Source organism: Ctenopharyngodon idella, chromosome 4 (assembly GCF_019924925.1).
Source record: "Ctenopharyngodon idella isolate HZGC_01 chromosome 4, HZGC01, whole genome shotgun sequence".
NCBI classification, from domain to species: Eukaryota; Metazoa; Chordata; class Actinopteri; order Cypriniformes; family Xenocyprididae; genus Ctenopharyngodon; species Ctenopharyngodon idella.
In genome coordinates, this window is record NC_067223.1 from 19,023,508 (window position 1) to 19,040,775 (window position 17,268).

General features: G+C 36.8%; 2 protein-coding genes across 3 annotated transcripts in view; one reads left to right on the forward strand and one right to left on the reverse strand.

Moving 5' to 3' along the window:
• The window catches only part of LOC127510665 (gastrula zinc finger protein XlCGF8.2DB-like), a 242,149-nt gene that overhangs the window by 188,826 nt on the left and 36,055 nt on the right, over window positions 1–17,268 (reverse strand). The gene's annotated exons all lie outside the window — the stretch shown is intronic.
• On the forward strand, window positions 375–6,328 carry LOC127510622 (gastrula zinc finger protein XlCGF57.1-like). Its single transcript, XM_051890423.1, has 3 exons — window positions 375–411; window positions 1,341–1,609; window positions 4,227–6,328. Exons 2-3 carry the CDS (start codon window positions 1,411–1,413, stop codon window positions 5,654–5,656), a joined length of 1,629 nt encoding a protein of 542 aa, XP_051746383.1. The 5' UTR covers window positions 375–411; window positions 1,341–1,410; the 3' UTR covers window positions 5,657–6,328.

Here is a 17,268-nt window from a genome sequence, read left to right on the forward strand (position 1 = left end):
TTAACATATTGCAAAATGATTGCCTATTGATTTGTTTGTTTTTGTTTCTGTGGCCTAATAAAGGTTTGATTTTATAAAAAAAAAAACCCTTGTTTTTATATAATAATAAATTAATAGTTTTTGCTGTGCTTCTTTTAATCGTTTAAAAATAAATTCATCAAACAAAACTTAAAAAAAAAAAAAAATGTTGAAAAAGTTTCCAACCCCTGGGATAGTTCTGTACTCAGAAATGTCAGAATGTGAAATATTACTCTTTATTTTTATCATATAATTGGATTTTTTTTTTTTTTTTTTTTTTTTACATGTAACTTTCTATGCACTTAAATTTCTCAGCACTACATGGGACTTTTATTTTGATCTAATGACGGTACGTCATTAGACTGCGTCGCGCTGTGATTCGGTTGGAGGAAGGTTAGTATTTTTAAGCTTTTAAAGTGTTTAAATCGATAGAAACCTTTCAGGCAATTTTATAGTTTTTACAAGCGATATAAAATTAATTAATTGTTATTGAATGTGACATCGCAATGCTTTACAACATTAATGAACGTTATTTTTTTGTCAGTAAAGCGCATCCACACATGAGTAACAAAAAGGTGCGTCTCATTTGGCTCCCTATATCGTGAATCAGTTTGTCAATAACACGAATTCGGTCAATGGCAAGTAATGATGAGAGAAACGGAGATTTTAAAAATGTTTCAAACATGACTGTTTTGCCTTTTATACAGAATCTGACATTACTCCTTATAGTTCTTTTCATCATATCATTGGACAGCATGTACATTTATTTAACCACAAATAAAATTGAATACCTCTGACCCTTTTTTAAATGTTTTCTTTCTAACTTCCTATGCACCTAAATTTCTGCACACTATAGAGCGCAACAGTCTGGTTCCAGAAGTGAAAACTCCATTCATTTTCTCCATAGGGAAACTGATTTTTAATAATAACTTATAAACTTTTAAAGACAGCCTTACTGTGAGTTACAAGGTTGTTAGTATTTGCTTCTGTTGAAGTCGTCGGCCCGCCTTATTTAAACTTTGTTTTAAAATAAACATGTTAAACTTTCATTAAAGTGTACTCTTTCAGTTAAATATCTAATAACTAAATATTACGTGTTTGTAATTTTTTCTAAAACTTATGTTCTTTATTTGTAGTGCTAGTTTTGATTTGATTTATTTATTTATTTATTGGCTAATCAGGTCATTTAAGGCCATCAACTCTAACTCTGACTGACACCCTTACCAGTGCACTGATTACTGAACTAGGGAGCTGATTGAGACGCACCCAGAGATTTAGTTTGGATTATTTTTCTTTCTGTTAATTATTCTCATCTTAAACAGGACAGAGTGTCCAAACACAGAAAAAAACTCCTGGTGAAACAACTGAGATCCACGTGACAGTATTATAAAGATGGCGTTTATTAAAGAGTTTTTGGCATTTATTAAAGAAAAAGAGAGTGAAGACACGAAGATTGAAGAAGCATTCAGAGTAAAACAAGAAGATACTGCGAGACAAACAAAGAAGGTGTTTATTAAAGGGAGAGAGAGTCAAGACATTAAGATTGAAGAAACATTCAGTGTGAAACAAGAAGATACTGAGGAACAAACAGGTTGGTTTCATTCTCAAAGCTTAACTATTTTGTTCAGTACATGTTCTTAATTTATTTGCTATTGGCATGTGTTTTTGTTCCATGTCTGCTCTTCTGGGTAGAGTTGCTCCAGTGGTTCTTAAAGGGTTAGTTCACCCAAAAATGAAAACAATGTCATTTTTTACTCACCCTCATGCAGTTCCACACCCGTAAGACCTTCGTTCATCTTCAGAACACAAATTAAGATATTTTTGTTGAAATCCGATGGCTCAGTGCCTGCATAGCCAGCAATGACATTTCCTCTCTCAAGATCCATAAAGGTACTAAAAACATTTTTAAATCAGTTCATGTGAGTACAGTGGTTCAATATTAATATTATAAAGCGACGAGAATATTTTTGGTGCACCAAAAAAACCAAAATAACGACTTATATAGTGATGGCCGATTTCAAAACACTGCTTCATGAAGCTTCGGAGCGTTATGAATCAGCGTGTCGAATCATGATTCGGATCGCGTGTCAAACTGCTGAAATCACGTGACTTTGGCGCTCTGAACCGCTGATTTAAACAAAAGATTCATAACGCTCCGAAGCTTCATGAAGCAGTGTTTTGAAATCGGCCATGAGAAAACTTGAACTCCTGAGTTCACTTACTTTGAGATGGGAAACTCTGAGTTTTTGGTTTCAGAACAGCTGAATTGAGTTACTTCAATCAACTCTGAGTAGGTTAACTCAGAGTTAAAGGGATAGTTCACCCAAAAATGAAAATTTGATGTTTATCTGCTTACCCCCAGGGCATCCAAGATGTAGCTGACTTTGTTTCTTCAGTAGAACACAAATAATTCTTTTTAACTCCAACCGTTGCGGTCTGTCAGTCGTATAATGCTTGTCAATGGTAACTCCATCTATAAGAGTCAAAAAAACATGCACAGACAAATCCAAATTAAACCCTGCGGCTCGTGACGACACATTGATGTCCTAAGACACAAAACGATCGGTTTGTGTGAGAAACCGAACAGTATTTATATAATTTTTCACTTCTAAAACACCACTATGTCTAACTGCCTTACGCATCCAAATTTTCATTTTTGGGTGAACTATCCCTTTAAGCGTGTGCACCATGACTATGAAAAGCCATGATCAATGGAGCTCAGAAATTCACCATGGCAACAGAACCCGACAAAAAAAAAAAAAAAAAAAAGCCTACTTCTGAGTCAATACAAGTTTAATTTTTATCACTGTTATAATATCACATGTGACAACTAGCAGAACAATAAGTTATTGAACTACTATTCATTATCATGGTATCCCACAGGCAATAAATAATTATATAAAATAATTATAAAAATAATTTAAGTTCATTTTCTTATTTTGCAAATTATCTGCCAATGGGATAAGAAAAATAAGGCAGCAGCTATTTACACTAAGTGGAAATAGCATATTTCCTTAGCAATAGGTGCTAGTTACAGTGAATGCAAATAGCTGTAGATGCTATTTACACTTATATTGAAAATAGTGATATATTCTATTTACCATGTTAAAGCAGCAGTTCTTTGCAATAAGTGTAAATAGTAATTAGATGCTATTTACACTTTGTATTGGCAGATACATACTATTTGCACCTAAATAAATGTGTAAATGATTATATTTATTAAAATTATAAATACTTGTATCATTATTAAACTTGTTAGGCACTTTACTTCCACTTTTAGAACATTTTCTTCATTTTTATTGAAAATAAATGCCTTTCTGATGTGATATGTGATGGGGAAAAGGGGGAAGAAAAGGAAAGGCGGATTCGAAACTGGGCCAATAGTGTCACATGTTAGCTCTTACATGCCTTACATGTTACTGCCTACACCACTGAAGCCGGTGAACTCCGCACACTTTTTTAACCCCGTGGCATTTGCGGGTAGAGCTGTGTAAATTTGCACTTAGTAATAATAGACACTCCGTATAATCTTGTTTTCTGTTTGCATTAAGATTATTTTATTATTCCACTGGCAGATAATTTTACAGGAAACAAGACTAAATATCTTGTATTATTTTACTTATATAGAAAATGCATTTTGATTCAGGAAATATTAGATATTTGCACTTGAAATAAGACAAAAATACTAAGAAAAGCATTGCTTACACTTTAAAAATGGGGAGGAGACTGAAAGAAACTCTGGGTTTATCGAAGAAAACCTGCTCCTGACCAGGTTAGGTTCACAGAGTAAGTTACCATGGTAACTGACTCTGAGTATAAGTTGCCTCCCTTTCAGAAACGGGCTTGACCTAACTTGCTTTCTCAGGTTTGATATACCTCCCATTCTGAAACGGAAAACCCAGAGTTTCCCTCATTTCAGGGTTAACATGCTCAGAGTTTTCACTTAACCTCATCTGAAACGGGCCTCTAGAGACCCACTGCCCTGCAAAGTTTATTTCCAACCTGCTTCAGCACAATTGCCTATGTGATTCTGAAGAGCTTTTAGCTAAAATCTCCAAGACAGTGGGTTTCTCTGGCTTGAGGACCTCTGGTTTAATGTGTAGGATCTAGTCTACATGTTGTTGGTTTTGATGCATTATATGTCTTGATGTCTGTTGCTTTGTGCCATTAAACTGGGGTTAACTTGTTTTGGTCTCTTTTCACCTTAGACCTGATGCTGCTGAAAGTGGAGAGTCCAGAACTAAATGAAAAGAAAGACAAAGATCAGTATGAGAAACATGAATTCATAACTGGAGAAAATTTGTTTAGTTGCTCACATACTGGAAAGAGTTTTGATCAACATAGAATCCTTAAAGCCCGCAGGAAAGTTCACATTGGAGAAAAGCCTTTTACCTGCCAACAATGTGGAAAAGGTTTCATTCAAAAAGGATCACTTGAAAGACACATGAGAATTCACACTGGAGAGAAGTCTTACACATGTCCTCAGTGTGGGAAGAGTTTTGATCAAAATAGAAACCTTAAAGCTCACATGATAGTTCACAGTGGAGAGAAGCCTTTCACCTGCCAACAGTGTGGAATAAGTATGTCTACAAAACGAAGCCTTAACAGGCACATGAGAATTCACACTGGAGAGAAGCCTTACACATGCCAGTTGTGTGGAAAGAGTTTCACTCAAAAACAAAGTCTTAAAAACCACATGAGAGCTCACACTGGAGAGAGGCCTTTCATTTGCCAGCAGTGTGGAAAGAGTTTCTCTCTAAAAGAAAGTCTTAAGGCACACATGAGAATTCACTCTGGAGAGAGTCCTTACATCTGCCAACAGTGTGGAAAGAGTTACACCAGCAAAGGAAACCTTGATGCCCACATGAGAGTTCACACTGGAGAAAGGCCTTTTACCTGCCAACAATGTGGAAAAAGTTTCGTTCAAAAAGGAGCTCTTACAACCCATATGAGCATTCATAATGGAAAGAAGCCTTACATATGCCCTCAGTGTGGCAGGAGTTTCTGTCAACAAGGAAGCTTAATGGTCCACATGAGAATTCACACCGGAGAGAAGCCTTTCACCTGCCAACAGTGTGGAAATGGTTTCATTAAAAAAGAAGCCCTTAAAGTCCACATGAGAGCTCACACTGGAGAAAAGCCTTTCACATGCCTTCAGTGTGGAAAGAGTTTTGATCAAAATAGAAACCTTAAAGCTCACATGATAGTCCACAGTGGAGAAAAGCCGTTCATTTGCCCTCAGTGTGGAAAGCGTTTCTCTAAAAAAGGAAACCTTGAAGTCCATATGAGAGTTCACACCGGAGAAAAGCCGTTCATATGCCCTCAGTGTGGAAAGAGTTTCGATCAGCAAGGAAACCTTACAGTCCACATGAGAGCTCATACTGGAGAGAAGCCTTTCAACTGCCAACAATGTGGAAAAATTTTCGCTAAAAAACAAAGTCTTGAACTCCACACGAGCGTTCACACTGGAAAGAAGCCTTACACATGCCTTCAGTGTGGAAAGGGTTTCCTTCAAAAAGGAGGCTTAATAGTCCACTTGAGAATTCACACTGGAGAAAAGCCATTCAAATGTGATCAGTGTGGAAATAGCTTCAGACGTAAAATATTCCTTAAAAAACACATGAGGATTCATTTATGAGAGAACTTTTTCTTTTTTTTGTCATCAGTGTGAAATGACTTTAAACCAGCATAAAAAAAATAAATAAAAACATTTTTTTTCAAAACAAATCACCTACCCTGCCTTTAAGGGGATACCCTAGTGGATGAATCAATGTTTTCTGAAGTGAAACAATGGATAAGAAAAATATTACTAACTGTTTTAACGCTTCCAACCAACTGTCAAACATGCATGGGTTACAATCCACTTGTATTACATGGATGCACAAAGATGGAGTCTTTGTTTGTCTTTATGTTACGAAAGGTAGTCATATACATTTAGGATGGCAATGAAAGTGAGTAAATGATAAGAGATGGTGAGGTGTGGTGGGCTATCCCTGTGAAGACTGATATTGCACTCCGTTACCACATAATGTACCCAACCAGTCACTGTTTTCTTACTCGTACTGTAACAGGAACTGTTCAAAGGATCTTTGCGTCTTTTAAATATATATGAATTTTAAACATTCTGTATATTATGTACTTCTGCATTTTGTATAAGAATGTATAGTATTAGAATAATGTGCATTACATGTACACTATGCAGTTAGTGTTTTGTGGATTCTGGTCTTTCCTGTCACAACATAACTGCATCCAAGACTTTCACTCTGATACCTGTGTATATACAGTAGTGACAATAAAGAATTTAAATTTATTTGAATTCATATGGTTTTTATAAAAATCCAAATTGAAACTGTTGATGATTGTTTAAAAAAAATGTACTCTCAATTTTAAATGTTAGACGATAATGTTAACAAAATAAAATCACTAAATTGATCAGCATTGTTACATCTATGACGTAATGTTATACTTTGGCTTGGTTGTGTTCCTGCTGTCTTCTTCTCTTTCAGGATTGGTCCTGCATAATGCAAGGCTGCTGGGTGGTTGAACCAGAGAAGAAACCCGGACTATAAATTCCCCCGGTATTCCACTGGAGGGAGCTCTCTCTGCCTCTTTGATGGATTGCTCATGGCTGTTTGTGTGTTTGATACTGTGTGTTAGCTGGTGAATATGTCATGCTACAGATTGTGATTTTTGTGCTGTTAGCCACCTTTGATTGTGTGAGCCTTGTTTCTAGAACATCAATTTCCTGCTGACCATGTTTTTATCTTCTTAACTATTTTGGGAAGCCGTAGGGGTTGAGTGCCTTGTTTTTTTTGTAGGCCAACAGGCCATTATTTTTCTCCTGTTTACTGGGTAGATAAGGAGTTATGTTATTGTATGTTTTGTTTCTTTTATTTTGATTCATAGGGAAGTTTGTTTATTATTTTGGCATAAGCTCACCCATAAAGATTTTGTTCCAGAATTCTTTTGTTTCTTTCTTTTTCAAGAAATTTTGTATTCACCAAAAACACTAACTCATCGAAAAATGAATGAGAGTAATTAAGAAATATCACCATTGTTGTGTCAGGGATCATAACAGCATGGTAAAAAAAATGGCAACAAGAACATTCTTTGTGTGGATGAATGTAATGAAATGTCCTTTGAGATCTATACTGTCTGACAGCAAGCCACAATTGTAATTTTCATATTGTTTGAATTTTTCAGAATTTAAGGGTTCACCCAAAAATGAAACTCATTATGTACTCACCCTCATGTTGCTCCAAACCCGTTAGTCCTACGTTCATTTTCGGAACACAAATTAAGGTATTTTTGATGAAACAAAAGATGATCTGACAAAACAAAAATAACTACTTTAACAATTGCCATACCCAGTTGACGTAGTGAACGCAGTGCAGAGCTTCCGTGTTCTACGTCATCAGATGATGTCAAACTTTTTTACTGAGTCCACTCCCTCTATTGGTTTGGGAGGATTTTTTCAAGGGAAGTGGTTTGTGGAAAAATTGATTAGAATCTGAAAGGTTTTACGGGAGTTGCACCTTCTAGTCTTAAAGTCCAAAGTATACTTCAGTTTTTATGCATACACGAGGGTCAGTGTAAAGTTTTTTGATTGTTTGTTTGTTTGTTTTTTTGGTCAGTGTACAGTTTTTTTGTTTTGTTTTGTTTTTTTGGCAGCAATTAGTCCCTCGGGGTGTCAATTCACAAGGTAGTCAAAGAAAACCTGCATAAACGACAGACTGTGCAAAGAGGTTAGAAAGTACCCTCATTTTTACAACTCTAGCATGAAAGAAAACAAATTTATTTATATGGTTTATAATTCATGTAGAGAGATTGCTAAAAACTGCGCATGTGGTCGAACGTCTATGTACGTGTACGAGTAAAGTGAAGTATACTTTGCAAGGGTGTGTGTTCGATTGTGTGCGTATGCTACCCAGGGCTTAAAGCGTACAACTCTGCTTGGTTATGGTTTACATTGTTTTGTCTCTCTTTTAACGTTTCTTTATTTCCATTCTAATTTCTACTGTTTACACATTCTTAGTCTACTGTTTTGAATCTTGTCATTTTGTAACTGAGTTGTAGTGAACCTAAACACAGTTTTATTTAACAAAGTAAATACAAACTAGATAAACTTGGCTTGACTTGACATGACATGGCTTGAAATAAACAGACTCACCAACCAATGGGTTACAACATCAAAGCTAGACAAGGGATAATAGTAACATGAGAGCTTAAATACAAAAACTTGGAGAACATATGACAACAACAACCAATGGGCAGAGGACACAAGGGAACCAATGACAAACAGAACTCAGAAACACATGACCATAAACAACCAATCAGCACATGACACATTGACTAAGGGAGCACGGGAAGCATGACACAAACTGCATGAACAAAATGACAAAATAAAAGATATGAAATCATGAACATGAACAAAACCAAACATGATATGTTTGGTTTTGTGCCCCCTCAAAAAGGGTGGCTCCAGATGCCCTTTAGAACCCGGCACATGGCATGCATGATGTAAAGAGGCTCTGGCATGGCCACAATAATGGCTGGAGGCTCAGGCATGATGGCCGTGATGTGAAGAGGCTCTGGCGGGGTGGCCGTGACATGGAGAGGCTCTGGCGTAGCGGCCGTGGTGAGACGAGGCTCTGGCGTGGAGGCCTAAAGACACAGGCGAAGCGGCTATCTTGTGTATAGACACAAGCATGATGTGAACCGTCTCTGGCTTAGCAGGCATGACGTGAACAGTCCCTGGTTTAGCAGGATCAGGCAAAATGTGAAGACACTCAGGCTTGGCAGGCATGATGTGAAGAATCTTTGGCTTAGCAAGCATAGCGTGACAAGGCTCAGACTTGGCAGGCATATTGTGACAAGGCTCAGGCTTAATGATCAAAGTTTTTGGAACATGTCAAAGGTGTATTTAAAGGTTGTGGGATACTCCAGGTTGAGGGCATAGATCAACCCCATCAATAGAATGCATGCAGTAGTTCTGTTTACACCTCCAGTCAGGTCTTTGTTGCCCTCTATAACTATTTACACATCTGCTTTTTCTTTCATGCTTTTTTAAGGTGGACACTCAGATGCTCAAAATATTGTCTTTTTGTGTGGAAACAGCATGAATAACACACTATGCATTATTAGTTGTCTGTGGATGAAACCTGGACAAATGTGTCCGTAATGCACCCCATGTCCTAAAAGTGACATATCTTATGATATGTCAGTGCCATTGTTTTGACTCAAGATGCACACCAGAAGCATGTTTATAAAGATAAAACACTAATCCCATATTCATGAGTATTAGAATACTTTTCAATAAATATTTTTTTCAGTAGGGTGATATCAGGCAAATTGGGCCACTTTTTGGTTAATTGCTATGGGACACTAACAAAAAATCTATGTATGACATTTAACTGTGTTCTTATGATTAATAAAGACTTTTTTATATATATTTTTGCGTTGAATTGATATAATGAAATACAATTGTTCAGGCCCTACAGGTTTTGAAACATTAGCTGTCCAACATTTTTTGAGATGAGCAGTAAAATGGGCTGACTGATCAGCAAAAATGGGCCAGTCAAACTGCAAAGTGAAACAGACATTTCTGATAAAACACATTTAATTACTTTTATTTTATAATGTAACAGTGTAACATTGCATTTAAATTACATTAAAACATCAATTTCAATCAATTTCATGAAAAATGTAACAATAACCTGAACTAGTGTGTGCAATCTGAAGGTTTTTCAAAAATGCCATTCTCTTCACCACAGCGCTCATGAAACCAGGCACTAAAGTGCTCACAGCGCACCCAGTCCTCAGTGGCCTTTGGGTCACTGGGGTTGCCGTAGAGGGTATGTCAAACCTTGCAGGGATCTTTCTCTTCTCTGTGGTTCTTCTTACCTTGCTTTTCCCTTCCCTGTAGTCAAGGTGTTCCTGACCCGTGAGAAGGTAAGAAGGTGGCTTGGCTATTTTTCTCATGGGCCTCTCTCATTTTGGTATTAAAATCAAGTCAAAGGTATGTAACAAATGCAAATATAAAATATATTGATAATATAAATGATTTTTAATAAGAGGAACCACCAGAATTTCTGCTTAAACTCAACTCAGAAGGTGGCCCATTTTAACTGAAATTATTTCCGGGAGTTCCGTTGGAATTTTCTTGCACGTTAATTCTGACCAATCGAAGAACAGTTTAGGAAATTTGTCAAAGAATAATGTGGATGTTGTCACAGGACGGGACATTTTTGTTTGTTTCACCAACTCATCAACTGATTCAGACCAGAGCAATCAGTGTGGTGTGAAAAGGAACCAAAACGACTGAAAATGCTACAATGTATAATTTTTTGCCCTTGGTCCAGACCAAATGAACTGAACTACAGATGTAAAAGCCCCTAATATTAAAATGTGGACTTATAAAGTTTGTTTTAATCTAATAATGCCTCTTTTTTTTTTTTATAAAATGATGATCTTCCAAGAATCAGTAGAAGATAAATAAAAGAAGCAGCAAGAAAAATGTCAAGTATAGATGTGATTCATTAAATACCAGAGAGTATTGAGAAAAGGGTTCAGACTAATTAAAAAACTAAATAAATTTTTAATGAAATCCATAAGTTAAATCCTCATTAACAAGTGAACACAGAAATAATTTATAACTGCTGAACTCCACAGAAAGCTCTGCAGTTTTCATAAAATAAAAATTCAGTATTCAAGTGATAACATTATTATTAGGATATAGTGAACTAATATTTATCTTCAGTTCACGTAAATCTCTGAAAGGACGGTGTGTCTTAAAAAAAACCTTGTTTTATGTACAAAGAATTTTGCAAGAAATAATACAAAGTTTACTGTAGAATCACTGCTTGTATTCTCAAAAATACATCTAAATAATACATTTATTTAAAGACACATAAATAAATTTGTTAATCCACTCAAAAACCTAATTTTGCTTCCAATTTTTTTGATAAAGATGGTTTAATTGTATACATGTACGTATGTATGTATGTATATATACCAATCATGACAACTCTTGGAATAGATTTAAACATTTATTGATAAGCATGGAATGTACATAGACTTAGGGGTTTCATCAAATGGTAAATCTATATGCAGTACTTATATAAGAGGTAATTAATATGTTTTGCCCTTAATGCGACTTCTGGTGCATGGTTTTGTGAAGTCCCTTGCAGTCATTTCACATCTGGGGCCATTTGTATAAACCCAGGGTAAAAATTTTAGTCTTACACCGTGTCTACACTAGATGCAACAAAGCGACCACTGCAAATCCATTTGTCCTTCCTATGAGAAATATTGCAAGTGCTTGGAGTATGTCATAAATAGAACAAGTTATCAGGGTTGAAATCAACCCAGTCTCATTGAAAAACGTACCTGTTTGAACATTTTCGCGAGTCGCAAAATACGTACCAATACGTACATATCACTGCAGTTTCAATGTGAAATGTCCATTGAGTGGCGCTAAAAGCGTATTCATTTTTTTTGCCGAAACAGATAAACGTGAATATGGTACGTTTTTATGACGTTGGTTTTTAAACGAATCACTGCAGTTCTGATTTGAAATTTGCACTCCATTGCGTTTTAAAATAACGTACCACCAACACTACACCTAAACCTACCCTATTGTGTTAACAAAAGCAAATGTGACATAAAAAACATCCGTAATTGTGCCGTTTTAGCTTGTTTAGATATCTCTTTGAGCTCTTTTACCGTGACTCGCCTTTCACGGGATTCGTACCCAAGGCTTCATCGTCTTAAGTACAACTCCGTATCAGGTGAGCTACCGAGCAAACTTGTTATGTTAGAAAAGCAAAACATGGAGCTGGTTAAGCGATGCAAAGTCCAAAATATATTTGTTTACAAATTGTGCACTTTGGAAAAAAAGCGTGTTGAAGTCATAACATAATATTGTGCAAGGGGACGTGAAAACGAGTCTTTATTAATCCATAATCTAACCCCGTAATCGTAACCGTGTATGAAAACAATTAAAAGCACTTGCCGTTTTACTGCCTCTAGTGTTCATTTCTGTTGGAAACTGCAGTGATATGTATGCATTTGTATGTATTTTGGCGACTCGCGAAAACGTTTCCACAGGTATGTCTTTCCTATGAAACCAGGTTGATTTAAATACACAAGGTAACAATGGGGTATTGAGGGACAGGTGTAAGCAATTAGTAGCAATGGTAAGGCATGAGGGTAGCTATGGAAACTGACAAGGCACAAAGTAAACAGGAACTAAAACACAGGAAGTAAACAGAAAAAAATGGGAACAGAAAAACACTTCAAAATAAAGTCATTAAGCACAAGACCACCACGAAAGAGCAGAAGACCACTACAGTGGAGCAGATGGAGCCGAGGACCACCAGGGAAGAATTGGAAACCACCTTGGATGAGAAGGCGGAGCTAAAACAGAGAACAGGTTAGAAATAGTCTCCCTGGCCATAACAGGAAGCACAGAGGGTTCAGGGTATGCTTCTTTGGCCAGCACAGAATCTGAATAGAGTTCATAGGCAGCCTCTGTGGCTATAAGAGAAGATAGAGAGTTCCAGGACAGTTTCCTTGGCCCTTACCAGACAGGTAGAGGGTTCATGGATGACCTTTGTGGTCGTGTCAAGGCAGACAGAGGGTTCAAATATGGCCTCCTCAGCTGTAACAGGGCAGGCAGAGGGTTCAGGAGCGGTTGCCTTCGGGTGTGGTGGCTATGACGGCTGAGGGCTTTGGTGTGGTAGATTCTGTGGGAGGGCTCCCTCCTCCATGACACCAAAATAAAATGCACAGCCTCTCAGTTACAATACAAGATCATGTCAGGTTCCCGGTGATAAAGGACCCAAAAGCAGTGAAATGCTCAATAATCTTTATTAATTCGGCTCAAATAATGAAACGAGCCACAGAACTCAGGGCCAGACTCAACTCAATAGAACAGAATAATCACAATCCAGGCAATAGTCGGAAACCAGATAATCAATGATAAGTGACAGGCAGTTGTTAAAAATAAGTCCAGCCACCACAGCAGAAGGGAATTCCTGAAGAACTAGTCACTATAGATGCGTGAAGTTGTGACAGATGACTCAGATGACTGAGACATGAGAGAGAAACACCAAACGACAAGACCGAAAAACTGGTTAACAACAAAAGGTACGTGTGAGTCATATGGCAAACAAAACACACTGGCAAAGAAAAAAAGTTTTTATGCAAAAGAAAACAGACAGATCAAACTAAACCGGAAAATTACGCCTCCATTTCACATTGTCTACTGAAATTTGAGCTTCTTGAGCCACATCACGATTGGTTGGTCAATGAAATAATCAATGAAATATGTAGTATTACTATTTTAATTGAATCGACACACTATATGACAGAGAGTCCACGGTTGGTCCACGGTTCTCAAGTGCTTTTCTAATCGGACTGTGTGGTTACAGTTATGAATATGCAACTACTGTTGTGGCAAATTCAATGTCTCTTCAGTTCTGGTCTCAAAGAAACCTTCACGTGACGCCTTAAACAATGGTCTTGTTAATTTCACAGCCACCTGTTGTCTACTGGAAAAATCCCAGACTAAGCAAAATATGCTTAGTGGCCAAGCTAACTTCTCAGATACATTTGACCCTTGTAATCACAGTCACGTAGGCCATGAGGCCTCGAAACCTTTCCGGCTTTTATAGCAAGCAAACTAATTCTACAATTGTTTTCTATAGGATAGATAAAATATTTAATCACTACTGACATAAACTCCTTGTATTTTCTTTTAACAGTGAGCAGAATAATTTAAAAAAAAAAAGAGAGAGAGAGAGAGTGAATAGTGGTTAGCAAGGACGTGGTGTCAGAATGCCATTCTGTCGGTGTCAGGTTTGGGTGAAGGGATGAGACAAGGAATCGATGCAGAGATGGGCTTATATTTTTTAATAAAAATAAAACAAAAACCAACTTAGTTGTACAACACTTCGCAGCACTGGAACTCACATCCGTAACATCAGAGTCTCTGTTCAGTGATCTGGATGGGATTTTTGAAAAAATGTCTCCCATGGGATAATCTGGTGTCCATTCTTATGGACTCCTGCACTGTGATGAGGGGCTCTAAAAGTGGCTTGGAGATCGCCTTGCCCCTCAACTCCTTGACATTGATGGCGATTCATTTCATCACCTTAATAACGCCATTAAGAAACTATGTGGCACTTTTGAGTCTTGGGTTGAAGATCTACTTTCAGAAGTGCACACAGACCACAAATGGTCAGCTGATATGAAGGAAGGCCTCAGAGAAATTTTGCAGCATACTTGGAATCAGCTTTTCATGTCCTAAGTGCTATCTTCCACACAGGTGGCTCTCAGTTTTGGATGTCAGTCTGGAAACATTGTGCATTAGTTATGTTTTACTATGCCTTCTTGGACAAGGAAAATAACAGTACATATGAAGACACTGTCAATGAAAAACTACAAAAGTGGGATGTACAAGAAGTAGGCAGGATTCTGAAGAAGGAGTTGGGGAAACGGTATAAAATCCTTACAAATGAGGGGAAGATAAGAAAGGTCAAGATTTGCATGAATGTAAGAAAATGCCTTAAACACTTTTAAAACATTTAAACTGTCTTAATGATTCTTACACAGATCAACATTTAAATGTTTTTGTTTTTAATTTTTTTATTTAGGTTGCAGTTTTTATCTTGGTTACAGTTATTTTATACAGTGATAAAATATTTTTCCATGTTTTGACAGGTGTTGCTAGAGAACACGTAAACCTTCACTGAGCATAAGCCCTTGCTCAAGCTATATGTTTTGCTGTTTCAATCTGATTGACAGTAAGGGGAGTAATCTGTCTGAGCCGAAGATGAAATTGCTCAACTTTAAGACAAAAAAGTCCTATCTGTCCAAACCATTTGTTGGCTTCAACAAGAAACACACAGGTTTTTGCAATGGTTACAAAGACACATATCACCTGTTTGATATGTTTGGAATCGTTATTTATTAACTTATTTTTCACATCCTAGATAGTGAAAAATGCAAATTCTTGGTGGAATGTTGTAAGGAAGACTGAGAGGTAACCAGTACTTTGCAAGCTTACACTATCAGCACTCTGCCCTTTTTATGGGCAACAGGAAACCTCAGAGTAGAGATATATGAATCCTATCAAGCAGTGAAATATAACCTGAAGGCCACGCAGGAGTCAGTTATGCCGTACTACTCTACCAAGGAGAGTCCAGTTAATATCTAGCTTTGCAGAAATGTAAAACTCTCTGCCTTCCTTACTTCTTTTTTGTCCTTGGCTGATCACATGCCTGCTTAACGCTTAAAGGGATAGTTCACCCAAAAATGAAAATTTGATGTTTATCTGCTTACCCCCAGGGCATCCAAGATGTAGGTGACTTTGTTTCTTCAGTAGAACACAAATGATGATTTTTAACTCCAACCGTTGCGATCTGTCAGTCGTACAATGCATGTCAATGGGAACTCCATCTATAAGAGTCAAAAAAACATGCACAGACAAATCCAATCCAATCACTTCCGCTCTGACAACGTAAGTAATGTCTCACGCCTGTACTTCAATGAGTGCGAGACATCACTTCCGTTGTCAGAGCGCGTTCAGACCTCACCAACCGGATGCTCAAGGCAGTTGGACATAGTGGTGTTTTAGAGGTAAAAAATTATATAAATACTGTTCGGTTTCTCGCACAAACCGATCGTTTCGTGTCATCAATGTGTCGTCACGAGCCGCAGGGTTTAGTTTGGATTTGTTTGTGCGTGTTTTTTTTATTCTCATAGATGGTGTTACCGTTTCAGTGCATTATACGACTGACAGACCGCAACGGTTAGAGTTAAAAATCATCATTTGTGTTCTACTGAAGAAACAAAGTCAGCTACATCTTGGATGCCCTGGGGGTAAGCAGATAAACATCAAATTTTCATTTTTGGGTGAACTATCACTTTAAGTACACTGGCACTGCAATCTAATGCCCTTCCTCATAATTGTCACATTTAGTTAGTTTTAGTTTAATTTTCATTGACTTTTATTATGTTCTCTGTGATGCTGTTTGCAGGTTATTCATTATGTTCCTAATTAGAGCACACCTGTTTGTATTTAAGTTCGTCATCTTGTGTATTTAATGCTGCCTTCACATGCTATTGGAAATTTGATAATTCCCACTTCTGAAGTCGTGACTTTTACTTAAATGAATGACACTGTCTTTGAAGTCACATGTGCATTTCTGCCTAGTCAGACAGTCACATGTAAAAACCACATCATCTACAAAGAAGAACTGACACTCAGTTTCAGTAAAACACACACACACAGAAAACATTCTGCACTTTTACATTTTTAATAAAACATTGTTTAGTATGTTTTTAAACCTATTTTAAATATGAGGACTCATGAAATGTCATCATAAAACATGTTTATGTCATAATACCAGTGTAATACCCATATCATTATACAAATTTGTGCCCTCATTAATCATAAAAAAACAAGCACACACATACATACATACATACATACATAGACTATGATAATTAACAGTAACATATTTTGTGTTTATGCATTTATTCATTTTTAATAATCACTAATAATTTATTAACCCAGCTAACAATTTCTTTTTCAAACATTCTGTTTTGGTTATGCGAACGTAAAAATGTACAGTTTTCCTAATGTTAGTTGAATGTTTTTTTAAGGTTAGCATGATGTTTCTGAAACATTCTTTCGACTTAATTTTTATTTTAACTACTCAACACTCTTCACAGCAAAATCTTTAGTAGCTATGTTTCCATCCACAAATTTTTATGCAAATTTTGAGATATCGCTTAAAAAAACTGAACAGAAATGCCAAGATGCACATGAAAATTTTAATATGCGCATAAAAATGTATGTGTTCAATTGGGGCCGATAAATTTTTCATCCAATAAGAAGACATAAACAACGATGGAAACACATTTACCAAATAAATCCCTTGATGCGCAACAAAGAACTCGTGACTTTGCCTTAACAGATATTGTGATTGGATAACTGGACTAACCAGCAGACCAATCGGATCGCACAGCATCTCAAATGTTATTTTAATAATTTTGAAATGCCTGAACCAAAGTCTGTCATCAAAATGATAACTGTCTCACACGATTGCATTCCTAAACATCAGGCATCCGAATGCAAGATAACATGACCGTGTTTGTTATTGCTTTTCGTCTGGTGCAAGTGATTGTGTAGGAAAATAGAGCCACGGGCTCCCAGAGTGCAGCAACTTTCAGTTTTTTTTA

Coding starts and splice junctions, on each gene's coding strand:
- LOC127510622 (XM_051890423.1), top strand. CDS start 1,411: ATGGCGTTTATTAAAGAGTTTTTGGCATTTATTAAAGAAAAAGAGAGT. Junction 1,610..4,226: donor AGATACTGAGGAACAAACAG/GTTGGTTTCATT, acceptor TTTTCACCTTAG/ACCTGATGCTGCTGAAAGTG.